At 45.6% G+C, this 25254-nt stretch overlaps 2 protein-coding genes across 3 annotated transcripts in view; one reads left to right on the plus strand and one right to left on the minus strand.

Annotated features, from left to right (window-relative positions):
- The window catches only part of LOC143209664 (reticulocalbin-2), a 59871-nt gene extending 36423 nt beyond the window's left edge, over window positions 1–23448 (minus strand). The window contains exon 1 of the mRNA XM_076425634.1: window positions 23108–23448. The gene's annotated coding sequence lies outside the window, so the exon portion shown is untranslated. The remainder of the gene's footprint in view (window positions 1–23107) is intronic.
- LOC143209656 (uncharacterized) overlaps window positions 1–24416 on the plus strand; it is a 55310-nt gene extending 30894 nt beyond the window's left edge. Inside the window, exons 2-5 of one of the 2 annotated variants that reach the window (XR_013009124.1) lie at window positions 13898–14108; window positions 14900–15025; window positions 17251–18755; window positions 18864–24416. Coding sequence is in view for 1 of the 2 variants with exons in the window: in XM_076425614.1 (XP_076281729.1) it covers window positions 13898–14108; window positions 14900–15025; window positions 17251–18608 (1695 nt within the window). In the remaining variant the exon portion in view is untranslated. Of the gene's footprint in view, window positions 1–13897; window positions 14109–14899; window positions 15026–17250 lie in introns of both variants that reach the window. The other variant, XM_076425614.1, reaches the window with a different exon arrangement.
- Window positions 24417–25254: the final 838 nt, after the last annotated feature.

Raw genomic sequence — 25254 nt, forward strand, 5'->3', positions numbered from 1 at the left:
TTGTTCATCTCTTCTCCTTGCACTTGACAACGCGATGACAATTTTTCATGTTAAAGAGAACCTACATGTAAAAATATTTTACAACTTTGTGCATCCACGATTAGAAGTTTTAATGAAGACAACGCGACGACAATTTTTCATTCTAATAAGAACCTACATGTAAAAATATTTTACGACTTTGTGCACCTACGATTAGAAGTTTTAATGAAGACAACGCGACGACAATTTTTCATTCTAATAAGAACCTACATGTAAAAATATTTTACGACTTTGTGCATCCACGATTAGAAGTTTTAATTAAGACAAATGAACGTCCAGTGTGACGCGCAGAAATATTGGAAAATTATTCGACGACGAGCGTAGCGCGGACAAGTCGAGTGGTCTATCAGGTTTCACCGATTCCCATAAGCATTGCGGTCTTCGTCGACTTTAAATGCGACCATATGATGGGGGCGGCGAAAAAAACTCGGTATTTTCTATAACCACCAGCGGGTCGAACGGAAGGCTGTAGGAACAGGGGGCGAAGGGGATCGGTTTTGCGCGCGGCAAGTGCAGGCGATGCGCGCATACACCATGAAGCAGAGGAGACCCCCATAGCGAGAGCTAGCGTACGGGCGCTGAGCAGGTTGACTAGCTTTGTCCGTGCTCGACGATCAGCTCGACGATGGGGTCGGTCCGCGCACAGATGGGCCGCTAATCTCATTGAAAACTCATGAGGACTCTCAGGGTGGGGGTGGACCAAGGGGGAGAGGTGAGCCAAGGGCTGAACCCTGCCCTAGAGAAGTCTCAGCAGAGTCCTCGTATGGGGGCCAAGCACCGTGCCAACCACCATATGTCGTACGTATATGCGCGCGACTATAAACGCGGCCGCGACGAGAATATGTCACTAGATGTTCGACCAGATCCGAGAGAAGCGATCCTGCTACGCCTCGCTCTTACGGGGGTCGTCTGAAAAATGTTTTCAGCCTCGACATGAAGATGACGTTGCTCGTCAAAACCATTCTGGTGCTATTGGGTTGGCAAAAAAGTAATTTCGGTATTTTAAGGATATTCTGGAGGTACAATGGGAGGCAAAAGTACTAGTAATTCGAAATCCATTAATATATCGGCAATGAAAGCCATTCACGAGTATATTTTGCATTAAACTTTCGCGAATACTGTACCCTCTGCAGCTGGGTCCCATGGAAATCACCAACTCCAGATTTGTCCGACAACGCCTTTAACCGACAACGACTTTGTCCGACATTGAATTTGTCCGACAACAAATTGAGACGACCACAGTAATAACCAACAGTAACATTGTTTGACAACAACGTTAGCCAGCTGCGTATTTCTCCTACAAATATTACCTCAGTTAGCGTATTGCTACACAGATGATGTCGACATTTTCTTCTTTAACTATTCAGTGCACTAACACTGTCACTTTCATGTAAAAAATATAATTATTTCACAATAAGAATTGTAGTTCTAACGAATACGTACGATGCGTCTCGGATCTTACTCCGGGAGTACAGCACAACAGTTTGGCCCCTCGGCGGGATGATCCTCGGTTTCGATTACCCATGTCCAGGTCGGCTCGTATACATATTTAAGGTCGCGAGTACCGTTAAGATCATCGTAGCATAACTCCGTGCCGGCTGGCCCTCTCATGCATATTCCTGCGGTTTAACAAACACTCCTTTCGCGGAGACGCGGCCTTTGCGAGAGAGAGAGAGAGAGAGAGAGAGAGAGAGGCGACCGGTGGTCCCAGAGAGCTGGGATACAGACGCTGAAGGAGGGTAAGAGAGAGAGAGAGAATGTAGCGGAACCGGTGAAAGAGAGAAAGAGACCCGGGCACGCACTCGCAGGCATACGGGGTTGCTTTACGAGCGGACAACTAAGGTATGCTGCCGGTTCCACCCCCTGCTACCCCCGGTATAATCGTGGCTCTCGTAACAAACCCGGAGCTGCAACGGGCCACAGGTTTTATACCCCGGCTGCTCCTCCGGTTCCTACGACGAAGTCGCAACCGCGGTTAGAGTCGGACGGTGCATCCACCGTGACCGAGTCCGTCGCACTCGCTGCCCTTACGGAATACGCTGCGCGTAAACTTTCGGAACGCGGCCAGATACTCGGTGCCCGACTCGCTGCTCTCCTCCGGTTTTTCCTTCGAAGCGACCTCCGCTTCGCCCCCGACCCCGCGTCCACGGAAAAATGCAGTGCAAATGTGGAAAAAATAGTAGGAAACAGTAGAAAACGATCATCTACGAAAGCGTCGAGCGAAAAGTTCACTACATACATCGTAACCTCCTCCATCCGCGTCATCATTAGCCGAATATCGGAAGTATGTAATAAGTAGACTGCGGATTTGATGCAATTATGATAAAAATGGGCAAGTATTTAGCGCCTTACATCGATTGATATAACCTAGATCGGTTTCAAACACGTTCGTACATCAGTATCTTGACAACAAGCATGTACGACGCACGCAACATATTTAATGTTTTTAATTTAATATTATAACATATTTAATTTACAGACGCGATTCAAATAAATCTTGAAAAGATCCAAACTGGGATCGAAACGTTGATTTTGTTTGACAATTAGCAAAGTTGCTTTATAATTCGTAATAAACGATCGAACCGTTGCGCCGAAAACATTTAAAAATTTAGTAAAGGGTTAATACGTGAAACAATGAGTGGTGAACAACGACTTGTGGGGCAACCAGCAATTAACAGTCGCTCGAAGGATAAACATCTTCGGAAGGCTCGCGAGGCTGTTCTAGGGTGTTCGCCAGCGCGTATCGATGTTTGCATAAACTCTTCGGAGGCGAAATGGACCGATCAGGTAGAGATAACGCCGACCAGGGGTCCGTCCGGGGGTTGTCTAGCATGATTGCTTCTGACAGCGCAGTTAGGGGCGATGAACGGCCGATTGGCGGATCGAAAGATAGCGAAATTGGATACCTGGCACATATGCTCGGCAACTAGCATCACGAAATATGTTCCTCGAGGTTTAATCGTATTCGTTGCGAGACTACCGAACCCCAGGCCGATCGATTCTTCCTTTGACGGATCGGGAGAAGGAATTCGACGATGCGAATCGAGAATGCCTCGACGATTCTGGAGAACCCAGGTGTCGTCGGTTTTTCCGCGTGCCGGGAATCAAGACTCGGACAAATTACACGCGGGACAGACTTAATCTAGCCCCGGTTTCCTCCAGGGAACGCCGAAAGAGAATCAAAGTCACATCTGTGACGTCTAGAACGATGCCACGGTCGTCCTGGGTCTTTTCTCGCAGCAAGATTGATGACGCCTCCCGCCGCGCTTTATTCACCGTTTCCCGGCATTCTCTCGCTTCCGGCCGTGGAAGATGCGATTTCTCCGTGCAAATGAGACGTCTCCGCCCGGGAATCCAGTTTCGACCTCGTCCGCGCCCTCTGACAAATGCTTCGAGACGCGCGTCGCCCCTCGAACGTTCTCCGTCATTCCTGTCGGATTCGACGCAATTACACCTTTCAACTTCCCGTGGAACCTTCTAAACAATCGATAGATTGTGCAGCATCGGCGCAGCACCGTGGCTGATCAAAGACGAACAGCATCTACTTGACGCCTTGGCTCGAATGTCAGACGTCCGGATCTACTGAAAAGACTTTGGGTCGCGAGGATAACTAGATCTGGTCCAGTCAATGAATGCTCATAAGGGGGGCGTAGAGGGAAATGGAAGGAACACGATTTTTAACTTTCGGATTTTGTTTGGACTAGTTAGGAGGTAAACATACTAAAAGTCCCTACTCCTAGGAGGTGAGCGGGCTACAAGGAGGCACGTAGAAGTCACCTTTTTCGGTTTTCCGCTTATATCTCGGAAACTATGCGTCCTAGCGATAAGACCTTTCTATACGAAATTAAAGCTGACAAAATGTGCTATAAGATTGTTTCCATTCATATTTTCGCTATCTTGCATAGTTTCCGAGATATCCGCGCTCAAAGTTCACTAATTGTGCTGAAGCTAGTCAAGTAAGGCAAAAAACGTGAGGCAAAAATTTCTTTTTCACAATTAGTGAACTTTGAGCGCGGATATCTTGGAAACTATGCGTCCTAGCGATAAGACCATTCCATACAATATTAAAGCTAACAAAATGTTCCACAAGATTGATTCAATTCAGTTTTTCGCTATCTCGCATAGTTTCCGAGATATCCGCGCTCAAAGTTCACTAATTGCGAAAAAGAAATTTTTGCCTTATTTGACTAGCTAACTCTTCAGCACAATTATTAAACTTTGAGCGCGGATATCTCGGAAACTATGCGAGATAGCGAAAAACTGGATTCAATCAATCTTGTGGCACATTTTGTCAGCTTTAATTTTGTATGGAATGGTCTTGTTGCTAGGATGCTCAGTTTCCGAGATATCCGCGCTCAAACTTCACTAATCATGAAAAAGAAATTTTTACCTTACTTAACTCGTTTCAGCACAATTATGTAGTGAACTTTGAGCGCGGATATCTTGGAAACTATGCGAGATAGCGAAAAACTGAGTCGAATCAATCTTGTGGCATATTTTGTCAGCTTTAATATTGTATGGAATGGTATTATCGCTAGGACACATAGTTTCCGAGATATAAGCGGAAAACCTGACTGGTCCAAACAAAGTCCCAAAGTTAAAAATTGTGTTCCTTCCATTTCCCTCGACGCCCCTCTTATGAGCATTCATTGACTGCACTATTGTTGTTCTCGAGCATCTGGATGTCCAATTGTAATCTTGTAATACGTCGCTTTATCATAGCTTTTAACATCAAGCAATACTTTCTCCTCTTCGAAATCAAAGACCCAGTAAGCGGAAAGCCGTTAGGATTTTTCAGTACTGGGTACATAGTATATACCACAAACACTATGATGTCTCAGGACTCACTATAACAGTAGGTATCAATGGCGATAGGCGAAGAGACGACACCAGAATCCTCTTCGAAGAGGTGTAGCAGGCAGCGACGATGAGAATTGGCCTCAGTACGGAGCCCTAAGGGAGACAGGGTGATTCTCGAAAGGTCTCGACGAAGCGTTACCGATACGGTTCCACTTGGCGCGTCAGGAAGCGGCTCCTGGAGGAGGGAAGTCTCCTCTGGTTTCTCTGCGGAGGGTCCTCGGGTCGCGCAGGGTCTGGGCGTCGTCCATCATTCGTCGGAACGACGAAACGCTCGGTAGGTTCGGGTTTTCGTAGCAATGGAAAGAGAGCAAGAGAGACAGAGAGAAAGAGGGAGAAGGGAACGAGTGAGATCTGCATAGCGAGCCGGCATCTCGGGACGAGCGAGCTAAGTGCGGGATTATGCAAAGCAGCGGCCATACAGTATAAAAATACGGAGCGACTCCGCGCCATCTTTTCCGGACCATTCTAATAACTCCCTTCCATCCGCGTTCCTCCGGCTGCCTCCTCAAGCCTCCGACGCCGTTCCACCGATTCTCTCGCAGAGTCTCTTCTCCAGGCTCTCTGTTCGTTCTGCTCGTTCTACTAGTTTCTCCCGTTCCGTGCAACCCCGGGGGAACCCGTGCTCGCGGAACGGTCACCCCCCCGCCCAAGATTTCGGCAAATATAATCGTAAAGCCGTCGACCAGGCCGTCGCGACTACGTGAAAACCGTGGCCCCTGACGCCTCCGACAAGATTCTCTGGCTGGCGCTGCTCCTAGTCTCTCCGACGCTTCCGCCGGAGAGACCTCTTCCTTCTGCGCTCACGGTTTTTGTCGAAAACGATGCTGGAAAATGCTCGACATCTGCCCGGCTCCGACAGACCCAAAATATTAAAGCTGAATACTCCGCCGTGGACTGCAATTACGCGACGCATACGAATTTCCCTTTTGAATCCGCAGTTCGAATTGTTCAGCTTCAATGTATCAGACCTACTGTCATCAACTGATACGTTCTTATCTACTGTATCGGATTTATTTCTGCAAGGACTCTCTCAATACTCGACACTCTTGTAACGTTGCAGAAGGGTTGTCCGCGAGCAGACTGTGGACCTTTACGCTTAATTTTTGGAACAAGTTTATGAAACGTCGGTGTATATATATATAAATCCCATGGCAGAGCTTTATTACACGATGAGTTTCGCTCGGCGATTAAATCGGCGTCAAGCGATCGCTCTTCGGGAGCGCGTCGATGCCAGTCACGCGGATGATTAACGACGCATGAATATTTACGCGTGCCATTAATTTGTGCCGTTCGATTGACGGTTTCACCGCTTGTCGAATCGTGACTCGGGCACCGCGCGTGTTTTACAAATCGACAAGCGAATTGGATCGTTTTCCGAGGGCTGCGAGATTTTCCGCCGGAAAAGCGGATCGGATCGGATCGAAACTGATCCTCTGAGATTCGAGGATCTCGGCAGCAAGGTACCCCGTGGCTGTCGCGCGCGCTTCGACACTTAAATTCCGAAACTTCTCGCCTAGGCGGCTCACGTTTTCCGCTCGCGAGGCGCGAGATAGCGGCGTCCGATAGCGCCCCGGTTGGAAGTCGCATTAATTTCCCTCCCGGTGCTCTTCGAGCAGCTCCCGCTGCCAACCGTGCCCAGCTCCTCTCGCGAGAGAAAGCTAGCGAGAGAGAGAGAGAGAGAGAGAGCTAGCGTAGGGGGCGAGAGAGATATTGGTTCGCCGGGAAACGGGGCAACGGAGACAAGAGAGTGCCACCCTCCCTCCCCGGACGTTTAGGTAAGGTATTCACGTAACACATAAGCAACCGGCGCCACAAGCAGCCCACCGTGTGCACAGAGATAAGAGCGGAAGGTGGCATCTTAGGTGGCACTTCGAATAGAATTAAATTCCCGCAGCAACCGCGACCCGATATCGTCTCCGGATGATATCAACAAACTTCTCCGGCTGGCGTGCACACGAGCAAAGTCGATTCCGAATTCCGCCGCCGCGCTGCTCGAGCCTGCTCCGGATCCTCCACCTCCGAGAGAGCAGGCTCCTTTCGAAGCCAATCGTAATGTATCGCAAGCCAGTTCAGCGAGCGTCCAAGTCACCTTTTCTTCTGGCTTTCGATTTCTTCAGGAAATACAACATTTCAATCGCGCGAGTTTCGTACGAGAAGAAGCTGCTCGAATTTTAGAATTTGGATAGAAGTTTCGTCCAGTAAGAAGATTGTATTTGAATAAAAATCTAATTGCTATAGCAGATTGAACCTTCCACATTGTAACGAAAAAGAAACGGGGCTTGATCGACGTTCAACCAATCGACGATCTTCACACTTTTGATTACAATGAAAGTAGTTCATTTCGGTGTAAATGGGAAAGAAACCCGGAGGAATAAATTGCGCAAGCTTCGTACGAGAAGAAGCTGCTCGAATTTTAGAATTTTCGTCCATTAAGAAGATTGTTTTTGAATAAAAATTTAACTGCTATAGCAGATCGAACCTTCCAGATTGTAACAAAAAAGAATCGGCTCGCGTTGAATCCGTCTGGGATTGATCGACGCCCAACCAAGCTTCTTCACACTTTTGATTACAATAAAAGTGGTTAATTTCGGTGTAAATAGGAAAGAAACCCGGAGGAATAAATTGCGCAAGTTTCGTACGAGAAGAAGCTGCTCGAATTTTAGAATTTTCGTCTATTAAGAAGATTGTTTTTGAATAAAAATCTAATTGCTATAGCAGATCGAACCTTACAGATTGTAACAAAAAAGACTCGGCTCGCGTTGAATCCGTCTGAGATTGATCGACGTCCAACCAAGCTTCTTCACACTTTTGATTACAATAAAAGTAGTTAATTTCGGTGTAAATAGGAAAGAAACCCGGAGGAATAAATATTTCTCCAGACAGCGGAGCGCGGCGCGAAGGAGTAATTAATAAGTTTGCGAGATAAGGATCTATCCGGGCGTACCGGCGCTCGCGCCGTTTTTCGAGGGGTGACTCGAGGAATTAAGACACTCAGAAACATTTGATGGCTCACTTGGTATGCATGGTCTGGGTTATAAGTCAAGGAATTGCTCAAGCGCCCGTAAAATCTAAATCTCTGGCACTCGTCGACGGTGCTATCCCGCGCACACCTACCGCCTCCGCCATCCGCCTCCTTCCATGAAGGATGTATACATCACGCCTGGTTATTTCAAGAATCCTCTGAACTCATCACACGTTCAATTTATCAGCGAGTCGGGTAGACACCGTTCCGCTTTTTCGAGGAGCGGCCAGATTCTTCTGTGAAAATGCTTCTTATTATTAACATACTTTTGAGACTTCGAATCCTTCTGCTGCAGATAGAAAAGTATCTAATTAAACTTCGAATACAAAATACTTTTGTATCTAACTCCTCGAGAAACCAATTACAAATTTTGTATCTATTATTCGTGTTCCGAAATTTGTATCTAATTACATATTTCGCCAAACTCTGCTTGAGATCTATTAAATACTAGAGGGGAGTTGTTGCTCGCTCGTATCGCGAGCTTCGCGAGTAGGGTTGTTGTAGCTCGCTCGCTTTGCGAGCTCGCGAGAAGGTTAGTATGTATAATATAGTGTTATTTATAATGTCGATAATGCAAACAGACGTCGATAATTTAAATTTCTATTGAAATATTGATTAAAAGCTACGACGTTCGTTTTTTTGTTGTATTGAAGTATGATTCTAAAAGCACTCTATTAGTTTTTCCCGAATTTTCCATTTTTCCGTGATACTTTGCCAATTTTTCTTATCCTATAACCTAGTTCGGACTAATACGAACATTTTAAAAATAGAATTAGCCAAATCGGTCCAGCCGTTCTCAAGTGATGCGCTTACCAACGAACAGCATTTGATTTTTATTTATATAGATTATATTTTTGGGGCTGTGGGTTAGAGGCATGCGGTCGTCCGAGGTAATTGTTGCATCTCCCAGATAAGAGGTTCCGGTGTTACAGAGCTCGGACGAAAGCGAGACCGTTCGTTTCTGCTGAGTCTGTGGCGGTGATAAATACGCAGCCGATGCAGCGTTGATGAGAGACGGTCGTTTATCAATCAGCCATTAACGCAGCCCCAGCGTTCCCGTGCAGCTTTAGCAGCTTCGTCGAAAACCTGCTCGCTCCTGCCTCCATATTTCACGGAATCATCGCGATTCTCTTCCGCCGGGGTTCCCCGCGTACTCGATTTTCCATTAAAATCCGACGTCCACATTGGTCGCATACAAGCCCGCCCGTTCGAAGGAAATATTCCACCAACGCGACGCGGATCGGGCGCGGAACAGCGGCGGAATGGCTAGAGGAATAGCGAGAGGTGGCCGACACTCGATAGAGATACGCTCCCCGCTGGCAATGATGGAACTGCCGAACCTTGCTCTGAATCGTAACCTATAATCTGCGGGATTGCGTTTCGTCGGACCGCGAGGGGACCATGAATCGCTCCGACTCGATCCAACGATCTCGCTCGATCTCCGTTAAATCTCGGTTAAATCTCTCTATCCCAGCCAATTAAAATTTCAGCTCGATCCAAGCGTCGCGAGAAGCTTCTCTTCGAAATCCCAAGAACCAAGATGCGTCGCCTTCGGCAAGAGTAAATACCTTCCTTCCGAAATTGGAAGTGTTGGAATGGGGGGATTTCTGAACCCTTCTGTTGTGTTGGTAAGAAAGCAATTTCGGTATTTTAAGGTGAAATACAGCTCAATCTTTTTATTCAACCAATGAACTTTAATCAATAAGATATTTTCCATTTTGTTCGATGATCTTTTGCCAAATAGAATAAACAAGAAAATATCTTATCGATTAAAGTTCGTCGCTTGAATAAAAAAAATTTCTTTCTTGCCAACCCAATATTATAAGCAGTACTTCGCAACAAAATTGTTTCATTACAAAATTGTTCAATTTAATCCAAACGCAGATTCATTCTTTACTCTCAATTGTAATTTTTCCTGTGATTGAAATACAATTGTTCCCTCAATTGAAATATAGAAATCGATTGAACATCCTGAGTTTGTATACGTATGTATGTATATTGCGGGAATTGGATACATCGTGTACCAGCACTGATTCGGGCAATCTTGCGGAAATATTCGCATAATTCACTGTAGCTGCAGGGGTCGGCCAATTCGCTCGAGTCCGAAGCTCTCCGCAAGGTGTCCTTTTGCCGCAGAACGCTCGGTTGTCAGTGTTAACAGCCCTACGCAGGATCCAGTGTCAGTGCTAACAGCTCGCGCGTGTCGGCCACGTGCCGGTCCGCTCGCAACCCTCCGCGCGTTTAACTTGGACGAATTGGGCGCGCCTCTCGCTGCGAAACTGCCCTTTCCAACTTGTAAAATAACAGGCACAGATGCCCGAGAAGTTGTGCAACTTCGGAAAATTCTCACGCGCTCTTTATGTGAAATGAAAATGTTCCGTATCATTTATGAGAACCAGGAGTTAAATAAAAATTCATTTCATCCCTTAATGGCGTTTTTACATTGAACATAACGTTACACCATTGTTAGATTTCTCTAATATTTTATTATTTGATATTTCACCGAGCTAATTTCTTCTTAAATGCATAAAAATCCGCAGTCTACTCATGAGTGTCACCTGGGAGAACAAACTTACAATCCGAAGAGTTCAGATCACTGAACAGATTACATGGAACGTTAACAGAAATGTTTTTGATTTTGGAATTAAAACTGTTCAAGCAGTGGATGGAATTACCAATATTTATAAACGCATATTAGATGCAACACAAACGATGTTCAATTAACGACGTACAAATTTTCCAAACAAAATGCTCCCTCATGAAAGTTCTATTAGATTGAGATGTTTGTATATAGATACGAATGCTCCTCGTTTGAGAATAAAACGAAGCCCAACGATTTCTTCTTGGCAATATTTAAGGGTTGTCCCCGACGCGACGGTGGCTATTGAAATATTTCCAAGAGTTCATTCTGCTGGCTATTTAGAAAGACGATTAAGAAGGGAGGACGGGGGAAGACTCTACGAGTCGAGGTAGATACTCGGCATAAAGTAGAATTAGGGCTCGACGTGTGTCGGCGAGGCGGTTTCGCTGGGACAGGATGCCACGATCGGCAATAAATATGGTTGATAAGCTGGGGATGGTCGGCGCACGATACTGAAGCGTACCGCGGAGTCCTGGCGCGCGACGCGTGTCACCAATAACATCCAAAGCAGACCCTGCGACTTTACGACCGCGAATTAGGATTAGATTCGGCTGCGCTCGCTAGATATCATACGGTTCGTCGGCCGCAGATTCGTTTTGCGAATAACTGTTCCCTGGAGTCCGATTGCAATTTGTTGCGTCGTCGAAAAGAGTGAAGAGATTTTAGCAAGTTACTAGGTTTAACCCTTTCCCCATTGCACACGTACGTGCGAGTATGGTTGCTTGAAAGCATGAGGAATGCTCCACCTTTAACGGCGGCTATTCGTTTTTGTCGTGAACGCGTAACCCAGATGGCCAGGATATCTTGCGCGGAAACAACGACGCCAAATAGAAACAGGATCCAGTTCTTCTTATTTAATGAAACGCACTCCGCGACAAAACGATAAGACACCTCTAGATTTCTAATGTTTCTCAATACCAATGATGTGTACAAAGATTTTGTATATAGATCTGTATAGAGTATCCTCTGTTTAGTAACATACGAAGTAACTGCTATTACTCACGTTGTGTCTCAGGAGTTACATAATGAAAAACCGGTGCGTCAAAACGATAAGACATGGTGAAGAAGAATAGTGATTTAATTACACTGTCCAACACCAAATTTGTTCCACAATTACTGTTGGCTGGTTCTTATAGAGTTTTTTTTTGCGCCGATTCCGAATCTGCCCCTAATTTTTCTCCTAGACGCACAGTTTTTGAGAATTTTTACAGTTTTAAAGAATGGAAATAGTCGTCCAGCTATTCTATGAAGTGAGAACACAAGCACCGGTATCGTCGTTTGTTTGTTCCGGTTAGGCGACTGATAATAATCGAGGCAGCCTCGTCTGTGGTTACCGGCAAGATATGTGGTCCACCTTGCGGACACCTCGTTGCCGGAGAGAAATGAGGCGCGTTAAATCGACCGCGTTGGACAGAAGGTGCCAGCAGATCCGCCAGGGATCATCATTCCTCGGATTATCTTCCTGACGAATTTCCTACGATTTCTCCGTGGCTCGATACGCACCGCGATCTCCTCGAGTCACATACGGCGCCGCTGATCGTCACCCACACTAACCACAGAACGCCTGAACAACATCAACATCCACATACGTATTCACGGAGGCCTAAAAAATGCTCAGGTCCAAGTAATTTATTCAACGAGATGAAAAGATTCTAAAAAAATTTGCTACACTCAACACATTAAATGATAATTCCGTCTACCATTTCTGGGAGACTGGCATTCAAAGTGTTGACGATTGAGCAACCTCTTTTCGATAGTTGTGAATATGTTAATGCCAGTCTGGCACCGTGAAAATGAAGTCTTCGAAGAGCTAGAAACGGTCGTTGTGAAACGGGCAAGGAGTCTAACAGGGAAAATGCAGGGCTGGCCCGTAATGCCGGGGCACCGGACGGTAAAAATAAGGCGGGGTGAATCAGATTGGAGTTGGATGGCGGGGCAATAATTCCCGATATCGCGGAAGAAACGAGAGGAAAAAGGCTGGCCGGGCCGCGGAGCCAATAGGCGATCAATCATAAGCTGGCGATCTATTTCGCCGGGCATGTGAGAGCCGTCGAGTTCTTGCTCCGACTCCGGACAGCCTCCGCAGGCTCCGCAAACCTCCGCGGGGAACGTCCCGAGGTTAAAGGACATTAACTTCTTGATTGAGTCGGCAAAAAGTTGTAATGACTTTTCGATTGGGCTTCGGCTTCCGAGCGTTACCGAGAGTACAACTTTTTCCACCGGTCTCCGGATTATTTCTCAACCGATGGATTAACCCTCTCCTCTCGCATCCTATCGACCACGCTCGGCGTAACAACCTGTAAATGTAGTTGCTGTAGTCGACGATTAATTCTGCAGCATATTTTATGCACATATTGCGTCGTGAAGCGTACGATCAATATTATCGTCAATGTATTGGCACAATAATTGATATTGTACACTAATATTGATCGTCTGTAAATCAAATTGAAAGATCGCGCCATATATCGAGTCAATTAGAAAGTGTTTGATTTTTATTGTACAATCTCGTAAACATTGCCTCGTCTGCGGGTAATATTGCGCAATGTTGGCTCAGTTCTATCTTCACAGTCGCAGAGTGAACATTCAATTTGCAAGTATGGCTACGAAGGAAAAGGAGGAAGAAAGAAAATTCATTTTTGCGAATTTTAAATCTTCGAAAGTGTTTCCAGTAGCTAGATAACGTAGTGTACACAAAAGTTCATCAAATAACGTACCATCTAGTCGCAGAAAGTTCAATTGTCAAAGAAAATCAGTTGGTTCACTTATATTCTTAGATCGCTCGACAAATTTTCATGAGTGTACTCATTTCTTTTTTTAAATCATTCTTTCATACACCTGCGCTTCTTTTTCTCCATTTTTCTGTAAAGCTAAAACTAATGCAATGGCCACAGAACTTGCTTTCTTTTTATTCCACGTGTTAACTGCAGTGTCATCACATTTAAGTATTGTATAAGGTATTATATATGAATTTCATATCCATAAAATCAAAAAAATCATATACAATGGAATTAATCCAGGTCGTAAGAAGAAGTGTATAATGTTCAAGTTAAAATAGCTCCGACTGCGAAGGGTTAAAATGATTAAGAGAAGAAATAAATGTTGTAAAAGCTCCTATATGTTTTAATGAACCCAGACAATTTTTATTAAAAAAATAAATTTTTGTTCCACTTTACTCGGTTGCAATTCAGTTACAACATTTATATTTTGCTAAAAGATCCGCAGTCTGGTAATAAAATAATATATTGGCCGGACCGAGTAGATAGCAAGAAAAGAATTACCATCGGACTCGAGCCGGGTCGATCCTGTTTGCGAGAGTGCATCTCGTATTGTTGTAGGGGCGGTATTCTCGCGATCACCGTTCAGAGAGACAGACAGAGGAATCGAGAGGTACACCGAGGGAAAGAGAACGATTTCCGGAACAGAGCTCGTTGGAAACGAACGTTCGAGGAGACGGGGCGAGAACGATGATCGTTCGCGGGATAATCGTGAGCGGTGGAGGTCCATCAGCGGATTCGACGAGTCTGCCGAACGTCCAATATCCAGGAGGTCGGTCATAAAAAAAAGAAGAGAGAGAGAGAGAGAGAGCGTGGAGGCTGGGGCGCGGGCGTTAAAAATATTCAAGATCGTTTGTCAGGCTGAATTACAGGCTGGACGTGGCGTGGCGTGGCGTGTCCTCGCACCCCCCCCCCGAAACCCCGTTCTACCGAGTCCCAAGTGATAACGGGGTAAAACGGGATCCTGCGGAACGCGATGCGCAACGCCGCGCCGGCGAGAGAACGGAGAGGAGAGGAAAGAGTCGACGGGCGGCTACGACCACGACTACGATGCTCGTCGTCCCGACGACTACGACGACGACGACGACGACGATGATCACGACGACGACGACTACGACGAACGACGGTCCCGGGCACATGTGTCGAACCTGAAATATGTAGGCGTGGTCTGGATGGGACTAGCAGACGCGTCCCGACGACCGAATATGTTCACCCCGTTCGTACGCTCCACCCCCGTCTAACTATGGAACGGCTGCCATTGGCCGGCACCACCCTCGTTGCGCCTCCACCTGCCACACAGAGCTTCCCTCCGCGGTATTCTACCCCTAAATATAGGGGATGCGCGCGGCCAGTTCCTTCATTTGAACGTGGTCCGCCGTCGACGCACGCTGCTACTGCGCCCTCGGCCTCCCTTTTCTCTCTCCTCTCTTTTGCTTTCTCGCTCATTCTCTCTCTCTCACGCTCACTCTGTATCTCTCGCTCCCTCCCTCTCTCTCTCTTGGTCTGTCCTTCTCGCTTTCGCTATCACGATACCCTCGGTGTTTGTTGTGTCGCCGGATTCAGTGGATGGACTCTCGTGCTTCGAGACAGACGTTTGTTCCCCGACGAAATGGAAGAGTGCGAACCGGTTGCTTGAATTCAGCGTGACACTGACTGAGAAGAAGATCCTTCTGCTGGCCGACTGGTCCGGTGAGTACTACTCGAAGATTTACCGTCAGCATGCGCTCGGGACCATCGTTTGACCCATTTTCGTGCCGACCATACATGCGAGAGGTTTAAGATAAATTGTGGATTCTTTATGGAATATAGAAGAAACGTGGGTTGGATTTAATGTTATTGGTACGTTATGTAGAATCTGTTGAAATTATTGGGAGAAGAAATCGATTTTTGTGTTACTCGACTTGCTGTAATTCAGGCCTGGCCAACCCAAATGGTTTCGCGGGCCACTTTGATGACCCGTAACGTTACAGCGGGACGGACTTTAGGTAAACGTGCTTTGAAAAATGTGATACAAATACAAAATGATTAAAACTTTATTGTTATACGTCACATTGTAACAATGACACATGCAAATTTTCATTTACTTAATATATTTGCCACGTTTTTATTAGCTCGCTTTCTTGTTTGTTTGTTCGGTGGCAAATTTTGCAATTGATTTTAAACTAACTTCCTGATGAGCTAGAGACTCAGGTTACATGGCTCAGGTTACATGACAATCGGTTACATGGCTCAGAACTGGATGACAATGCATTATTCAAAAAAACGATATATAACGAGAAACAAACGTTTCAATTGAAATGTAAAATCGTCCGGCGGGCCGCATAATTTAATGCTGCGGCCCGCGGGCCGCGTGTTGGCCAGGCCTGCTGTAATCGGTGCAGACCATTTTATCACGTTTTTATTTGTATTGCATAAAGGTCCGCAGTTTTTAGTGATAGAACGAACTATTGCTGGGAGCTCGAAAGATTGCATAGTGTCTGTTTGGTCCCAAATATTAGCCCCTTGCGCTACAATTTTCCACAGTGGTTACTTTTCTATCGTTTGCAATTTACATGGAGGAACAAGAATATTTACATTGCGTTTCTACATTTTTACGAATATCGAGAGAAGTTGGATTAAAATCTTCGTCACGAGTTCGACTATGTGGTCCAAGGGGTTAAGGACAGTTTGTGTTCAGACACATGGAACAAGCAACCCGCGTTTGTTGAGACTACTTCGCACATTTTTCTACCTCTTCTATGTCAACTTCCGAGCTTCCGAACAATACATATTCTCGTAATTTGTCCCAGAACTACGCGAACAAGATTCCTCAGAGGTTCGGAAGAACTTCGAGGGGCTATTAGAATTTTTTCATCCGGTACCTATCACTTTTGAGAGCTCGGGAGTTAACAATGGGACCTGAGTTTTTGACACTAGGTTTACGGGGCGCGTCAAAATGACGCATTCTAATATTTATAATTTACGATCATTGAGATTGTAAAGATACATCTATAAGGAATTACCGAACAAATCTATTTCTTTAAATATATATTTAAAAAAAAACAATGGCTGAAAATTTGGGTGGACAATTGGATAGACGTTTGTAACAAAAATGAGTGCAATTTGAAATAGTAAAAGAATTTAAAAATTACTGTTACATTATTTTCACCCTATTAAACATATCAACAAAAGAAAATCAGTGCAATTTGAAATAGTAAAAGAATTAAAAATTACTGTTACATTATTGTCACCCTATTAAACGTATCAACAAAAGAAAATGAGTGCAATTTGAGATAGTAAAGGAATTAAAAATTACTGTTACATTATTTTCGCCCTATGAAACATATTGACACTTTACCTACCGGAAGCCTATTAACAGGCTTTGAAACAGTTGTGCTGTACCAAAAGAAAGCATAGAAATTTTCCTTTACATTGCAATCTTAAATGAAAAACTGTTAGATGACGTTATTGAGGATGACTTGTTAGTTCACAACGAAAATTACTGTTGCTATTCAAGATTCCATTAAAAAGTGTTCAGCCATGTACCATAGATTTTTCAAAATTATGCAATAATCGGTCGGTAATGTGTTAAGAAAAAAGATCAGATTCTTCATTACTCCAGTTTGTTGCAAGCAGTTTATCACAGCTAGAAAATTTAATTTCGCTCCTCAAACCTAGTGTTAAAGACGACGAAGACAATCGACCACTTTCCCACAATTTTACCTTCGAGTTCCCAACGAAGAGTGTTCCCTAAATCAGCCGTGAACGTCTGTAAACGCGGGTCGCCAGTGGCGAACTCGTCGGACGAATCCGATTGACCCAATTATCCCGGTGTACAGCGTAGCTGCGACACCTGGTCCGGGTGTACGGGGGCGCGACTCCCATCCATCAGCCCGGTGCCCGGCTAAATTGACCGTCGGCGGTGATTGTCGCAGGTCGATCATCCGGAACGAGCACGATGACAATGGAAGATCGCACGGGTGGCATCGACCGTGCCGCCCCCGCGACGTCCACGACGGCAACCACGGCGCTGACGTCGTCCAGCCCGTCGTCGATCGGCGACGTCACCACGGACGCCTCGTACCCTCTGCAACGAGCCAGCAAACGTACCTTCGACGTGGCGTTCCTGGTCGCCCCGGACGAGAACCTGGCGCGTCGTCAGAGCGAGAAGCTGAGGATGGTTTCGGCGCGAAAAGAGCGTCTGCGAGAAGAGATCCCGCCAGAGAACATCATGGACCACGACAGACTGCCGCAGAACTTAACCATCAAGAGTTACGAGAGCGACAGCGGCGGTTCGGACAGGAGAAGAGCGATGCACTGCACGGAGAACTCGCTCAGTCCTCCGTACATCTCTCCCAGGACCCTAACGCCGACTCTTCCGGGTCTTTCTCCGGAGAACGACGCTCGCAGATACCTCACCAGCTCGCGGCTTCAGAAGACGCCGAGTCCGCCGTCGTTCGCGGCGCATCAAGCACTTCTAGCTAGTTGTCCAGAGTCCGTGGAGCCGGGTCTGACCTGCAACAAGATCTACGACTCGGTGATACCCAGCGAGCGGCATGGCGAGTCCCGCAGCGCGTTCACCAAGGTGAACCTCGCCAGCCAGAGGAACGGCTTCAACGACGACGGACAAACCTCGCCCAGGTCCTCCATCTCCCCGGACGACCGTGCCAGCTACCAAAGCAGCGTCAGTCCTCCAGTTGTACCTCTGACCGCTGCCACCGGATACAAATACGCTCCCTTCCCCGCGAAGATGACGTACCCGTTCCTCGTCAGCCCCGAAGCTGCTCAACCCGGCCTGCTGGAGAACCTCAAGATCCCGCAGATCGCTCAGCCGCCGAAGGTACCCAGCCCCAAGATGGCCAGCTTCCGGCCGGACATGCCACCGGTCTATCCGAATCTCTCCTACAACCCCATCTCCGTTTTCCCGCCGATGGCAGACGCCCTCACCAGGCCGAGATTCCTCGCGACGGCCGCGGGGGTGGCTGGCTTGCTACCACCGTCGTTCGCCGCTCTCACCCTTCCGGCTCAGAACGTCTGCGCCAAGTGCAATCTCTCGTTCCGCATGACGTCGGATTTGGTCTACCACATGCGCTCGCATCACAAGAACGAGAACTCGGCCGAGGCGGCCAGGAGACGCCGCGAGGAGAAGCTCAGGTGTCCCGTCTGCGACGAGAGCTTCCGGGAGAGACACCATCTCACCAGGCACATGACCGCACACCAGGATAAGGAGAGCGACGCCATCGTTGATCAAGTTGAGGTCAAGAGGAGGGCCACCACTGTGCACAGCAAGTGACGAAAGAAAGCGACGGAGGACCCCACGATACTCGCCAGTGGCTACACGTTCGAGAACTGAAGGTCTTCGAGGATTGAAGAGGTCTTTCTTCGGTTTTTTTCTCTTTATCTTGGAGATGGGGTGCGACGGTTTCGGAATATGGCAGCTGTGAGTATCGGTTGTTGAGTTTTATCGAGTATGTTTCGAGTCGGAGGAGCTGTTTTCGAGGATAGACAGGTCTAAGAGGTCCAAGGACTTTAAATTCGTATGTTTTAGTTGGTTCGTTTTTTATGTTCCCGGTGATTTTTATCGCGGAGATCGTTCAGCCGAGGAGAACTTTGAGCAGAGAAACTTTGAGAAGCGGGCTGTGAGCCGGAAGAAGGTTGGGAGACTGTAGTCGATAACACGATAACGTAGTCCACTATCACTAGAGTCCTTGTTGCTGGGTGTCAACCAGTTTTTGCACGCCGTTTTAACGAACGAACTTAATCGATATCGAGAGTAATTAATACGTCATTTACGTGGTATACGTGTACGGTGAGGCGCTAATGTAAGCACTATCATAGGAGATTCTCTCTTACGGTCTGCGATCAGGATATTCCCTCGCTAGTCAATATTAGGTAGGAGACAATTTGTAAATAACTTATCGTAGATTTAAGATCCGGGGAGTTGCCGAGTTTCGACCTGCACCCAGGTTGCACCTAATTCGTAACTAGACTGCGGATATTTATGACAAAAATGAGTAGGTGTGATTCAACACAGGAAAAAGATTAAAAGAGTTTCACCCTATGCACTCGAATGGCGAGTCTGAGGCGCCAGTAAAAATTGCCACACCATTATTCAAAACAGTTTTAATATTATTAAATTCGTCTGTTTTCTATAAATTGTGAAAAGCTCAACTGTTATATATGAGAAAACTGGTTAAATTTGATGTGCACAATGTAAAAAAGATTACACAGGATAAAAATTATCTGGTTTGAAAGAAATGTCTTGATTTTCGAATTAAAATTTCGGTTTAACAATGCCGATATACAATTTTTAACATATAAAATTTTTATTTAGCCCCTAAAGCTTGCAATTGATGTATAGAAATTTTATTGTGCATAAAAATCCGCAGTCTATTGATAACCTAGTCAGACTGAAATCATAATTTACAGTCAATCCTTTCGATAGTACACAGATGCACACTTTCAAAATTCAATAAAATATTTAAAGAGTCGGTGAGGCTAGGATTATGTTTCTTTCTCATGGTACACGGCGGTTCAACCTGGGTGCTTACGCCAAATTAGGCTACTTTACCCTATACCTATACATAATAAAGGATTGTAAATTCGTTCCGCGTGCCGGGAACGTTAACCCCTTGCCCTATTTCGAGATCTATTAAGTATGTGCGTTATTCATTTCTGTTGAACCGAAATCAAATTCTATTTCTCTGTTATCGATGCTTAATCGTTGGTAAAAATAAACGCAGGAGTACGAACAACGTGAATTTCTCTTTTTATGTGGAAAATCAACCCTTTGCCTTATACAGGGTGGTATCTTGAGACAGTCAATTATTACGGAAACCAGCAGGAATATGAAAAGATGTTTTATATAAAATATTCTTCATATGAAGGGGCACATTTAATGGTGCTGTTCAAATTTTTCCACAATGGCCCTTTGAGGGTCAAACGAAGGGCAACTTCATTTTTTCAAATGGAAACCCATATTTTTTATTTCATATTCTTATTCTTCATCGACAAATAATAATATTTCGTATAAAACATTTTTTTCCTGACATTACCATCTTTTAACACCATGATGAATGTTGCAAAGCTTGCATAATGACATACAACGTGTAATTATTGTGAATATTCATCTAGTAGGCGGCAATAACGCCACCTACGATGCTCAATGGACTACACACGTATTCCTGTCACCGCTTACTAGATTTTTATGACTTCAGATCAAACTTAGTATTTTTTGTCATTACAAATATTGGGATATATTCACCACAATTTGTTTAATAAAACCGTGCACGCTAGAAAAAAATGTTTTATACGAAATACTATTATTTTTCGATGTAGAATAACAATATGAAATAAAAAATATGGGTTTCCATTTGAAAAAATGAAGTTGCCCTCCATCTGACCCTTAAAGAGCCACCATGAAAAAATGTGCACAGCGCCATTAAATGTGCCCCTTTCATACGAAGAATATTTTATATAAAACATTTTCTCATATTCCTGCTGGTTTCCGTAATAATTGACTGTCTCAAGATAAATGAACCACGCTGTATAATATCGCGAGTCGGAGAATAAATAAAATTATTTGGGTCAGTTCGCAGCGACCTGATATTTTTGGTTATCGACATTTAACCAGTAGTTTAACTAAATGTATACGCCGAATAGAAATTTACTCTTTTCCGTTAACACGATAAAAAACACAGAGTAGCGAAGGAAAAGCGTAAGGCAAGGGGGTGCGAAAGAGAAGTTCTAATCGTGCAAAGAAGATCGTGTGGTGCAAGAGGTTAAACGATCCCGGTGGTTGTCGAGGGTTGGCTCTCGGACCTTGTTTCACCATGGTGGCAGGTGATTCGGAGGGGTGGCTACGACCAGGTGGGGATTGGGGGTGTAGAAACGGTCTGTACGCAGCGGGGGCGGGAACGTGGCGCGGTGTAAGCCGCGTTTGTTCGTGTGTCGGCGGTGGCACGGCAATAAATAGATCGTAAACCGTACCCCGGGCGAGCACACGAACCGTCGGAGCGCGCATAATGGTAGGAAACAATGAATGCCGTAATCGGAAACAGTGCCGGTTTGTTATCTGCCATTTACACTCCATTTAACTTCAAACAGTGAATCGGCTGGCGCGCATTCGCGTTTTAAATACACGCGACCTCCGGCCACCCCCACCCGGGGCTCCACCCCCGCCGTTTCAACCCTGCGATTCCTGTCGACGTACGGCTTAGCATAGGGTTAACCTGCCCGACCGGCCGGAGTGGCTTAATATTGCCCCGAATTGCTTGACTTATCACCACCAACGCCACCGCCGCTTAATCTCCGCATATTTCCCAGCCCTCGATCGTCTACTTATACTCCCCCACGCACCCTACACCTGCACGCACCTACAGTAAGGAGCATAACTATTCAGTCAGTCTGTTCCTCCCTCTGCTCTAAATTTTTCACTTTGTCTCCATCATCTTTGCGTCTTCCGTGATTTACACTGTTTCTTTGTCTATTCGAGGAACAATAAAGCAAGTAGACCTAACATATTCGGCTAGATTCTTAGCATCATTCAAGATATGCTGGCTCAAATTAATCTAACCTACTCGTAGATTGAGCCACGAATCTCGAATGATTCTTCCGAATGCCCCTTCATCCCCGTAAATAGAGAAACAAGTTATGGAAATCAAATCAAGTAAGAGGCAGATGACCCACTCTCCTGTTTATTCCATTTTGTTTATTCAATATCGTCTCACTATCCTACCTTGCACTTTTCCCATCCTCAGTCCTAATTCCATCTACAGTTTTCCCTCGTTAATGTGGCACGAATTGGGAGGCACAACAATAGCAGTAGACTGCGGATTTGATGCATTTATAACAAAAATGGGTAAGTCTAATTTTAAAAAGATTAGAGGGGAATTTAGAAACACCAATGTATTATTTTCAAACCACTACAATTATTAACCCTTTTAACAACTCGAATGGCGACTATAAGGCGCCAGTAAAAATGGCCACGCCATTATGCAAAACAGTTTTAATATTATTAAATTCGTCTGTTTTCTACAAATTGTGAAAAGCTCTCAACTGTTACATGAGAAAACTGGTTAAATTTCATGTGCACAATGTAAAAAAGATTACACGGAATAAAAATATTCTGGGTAGAAAGAAATGATTTTGAGTTTCGAATTAAAATTGCTTCGACTGCGAAGGATTAAAGAAGGAAAGAATTTTTTCCTTGGCCTGTGTTTTCTAAAATTCACGCAGAAAATGTTTATTTTGCATAAAGATCCGCAGTCTAAATAGCAGACACTGTCTCTAACTCAATCAGGTTGAGCATCATTGAACGCGCTATAGGGTGATAGAATAAAAGAGGCGCTAACGAGAGAAAACCGTCTCAACACTGCAAATCTATAAAATCATCCCATAAGCTGTGCCAAACGAATACTTCCGAAAATATGGTTTGAACAAAGTATTGGCGTTCGTACGCGCGAAGTGCAATAAGTGTGTTAAGTTATAGTGGAGCAGCGAGGTGAGCTGTGCGGTGAAAAAAAAAGAAAAACAAAGAAAATACATATGTACTTTTTCATAAGTATGTGTCGAAACGTTGTCACGAATGTTGGTTTGTTTTCACCGCGCCGCTATCATCGATGCTCGCAGCTCCACTATAAATCCACCCTTAGATCGTAAGATGATTTCTCGATGCGAAGAGTTCGAAGCGATAGGAGCCACGACCGGATAAGATCGATAGGGGGATAGAACTAAAAACTACAGTATTCTGTACAGCAATAATTACCAGTAGCGTGTATATATAATACTTGCCGTCGATCCGCAAGCTTCGGACTTGGTCCAGGAGAGACGTTTAGCGTTGTAAAATCGTTGCTCTCTTAGATTGCTACTTCACGACAACGGACAATGAACAGTAACCGAAGTCCGTGCGATCGCGTTGTTTCACGATCCAAGCGAACGATGTACATTCGCGTTCTAGAATTAAGGACACGCCGTTCTGTTTCGTTTTGTAAGAATTATTTATCGCTCGATGTAAATATCACTCTGTAAATAAGCACTGTATGTATCTGGACTCGTTGTTAACGAATAAAAGGAAAAAGTGTCCGTGAGAACGGCTTTGAAAAACCGTCGAACCAACACCGCACCGATACACCCACTGTCCAGCTCTCCCTCCCTCCTCTTTGGTTTATTCCGTCGTTTCTTCGCGCCCGAGCGGAAAAGAATGATTTAATTCGCTGCGGCGCGGCGCACGGTCGTCCGTTCGTTCGAGGCACGAGTTTTTGCGCGCTGCTCGTTCTCCCCTCTTGTTCCCAATTGTCCCCGTATCATCGGAAGCCGATTACACGGCAATAGATTAATTCCCGGCCACTCGAGCCGACTCCCGTGTCCCGGCGAAACGTTTCTTCTTTACACGGTTCTTTTTCTCGGTTTCGAAGGCAAGAAGAAATCGATCTTTCGCAAGGCGAAAGGTAACGGCGATACGAAAAACTCACGCAGAATCGACTTGTTGAATCGAACAACCGGAAGAGACTCCACGAAGAATTCTTCAATAGGTGCCCGGTGTGTCTACCAGAGAGAAAAATACAGAGAGGAATCCCCTAAACGGGTAACGCTAAGCCGGTCGAAACCGCAGCCAATACGACAAACAATCTCTTACCGCCCTCGTTCCGGCTTAACTCTGCCCCTTAACCCCCCGCAACCCCTCACGGTAAGTGTACTTACCCTCTGCCCGAGGTCCATAAAGATAAATAACACGGAGCAGCCACGCTGGGATCCCCGAGTATAGTTGTATCCCTTATAAAACTAGGAAGAACCCCGTCGGAACTACCCCTCGTCCTCTACCGCCCCTGTCAGCCCTGTGACCTGCTATCCTCTCCCTCATAACGAGTTCAACGCTTCCGTTTCCACTATGGTTTGTCTTGTTATCGTCACCCTTGTCTCGGTATCGAACCTATCCCCTCCTCCTCCTCGTAATTAAAATTCTGAGCGATTAACGTCGTGCCTTACGTCGTCGGAAGGACATAATATTTTTCTGTAATTATTCCGCGAGGAAATCATTTCTTGTCGTTCCTGGAAAAGTGAGTGATATCGTTTTTAATTGATGCCCGAGCCCCAGATTTGAACCTTCAAATTATTGCACCCATTTCTTCATTTTACAAAGTGTGAAATTTTGTCGATCCTGGAAAGTGAGTTCGTTTTTAATTGATGCCCGAGCCCCAGATTTGAACCTTCAAATTATTGCAACCATTTCTTCATTTTACAAAGTGTGAAATTTTGTCGATCCTGGAAAGTGAGTTCGCTTTTAATTGATTTCCGAGCCCCAGATTTTAACCTTCAAATTATTGCACCCATTTCTTCATTTTATAAAGTGTAGAACGTTGTTATTAGTCCTGTAAAACTCGGTGGACAACGTTTGAGAATTCTCTACTGATTTGTTCTTCGATGAACACTGTGGAAAATCAATAGTGAAAACTCTTGACTGCCAAGAAAATTGCATCCAGCGCGTTCATTGTGGTCCGTTAATGTCGTCGAAAGATCGGAACGGGATGATCAGCGCGCGAGACAATGCGATCCCGAGCGATCGAATCTGAACGCGAGGGACGAAAGTGGATTTGAAAGAGAGACGCGGACCATTATGTTTGGTGGTTCGATTTAAAAGGAGCATCGGTCGTCAGGCTGTTTCCCCTTAGCTCTGGACGAGACACGGACTATTCCCACCCTTGTTAGCGATACTTCTCCGTGTCGAATCGCGCGCATGCTTGTTCTGTCAGTGAAATAATGACAATGTCATAGCTCCGGGCCGATTCGCCACGGCGCCCCAGCCACGTGGGCGACGATTGGACGCGGATATGCTAATATGGCGTCCGTTCCGAGACATTAACTTCTCGGTTTGCCGATCCTTGCCAGACGAGTCACGTCTTCGCCGTAGAGCATCGAAGGACGTCGATCACCGGATCCGT

This window comes from Lasioglossum baleicum, chromosome 6 (assembly GCF_051020765.1).
Source record: "Lasioglossum baleicum chromosome 6, iyLasBale1, whole genome shotgun sequence".
In the NCBI taxonomy this organism is placed as follows: Eukaryota; Metazoa; Arthropoda; class Insecta; order Hymenoptera; family Halictidae; genus Lasioglossum; species Lasioglossum baleicum.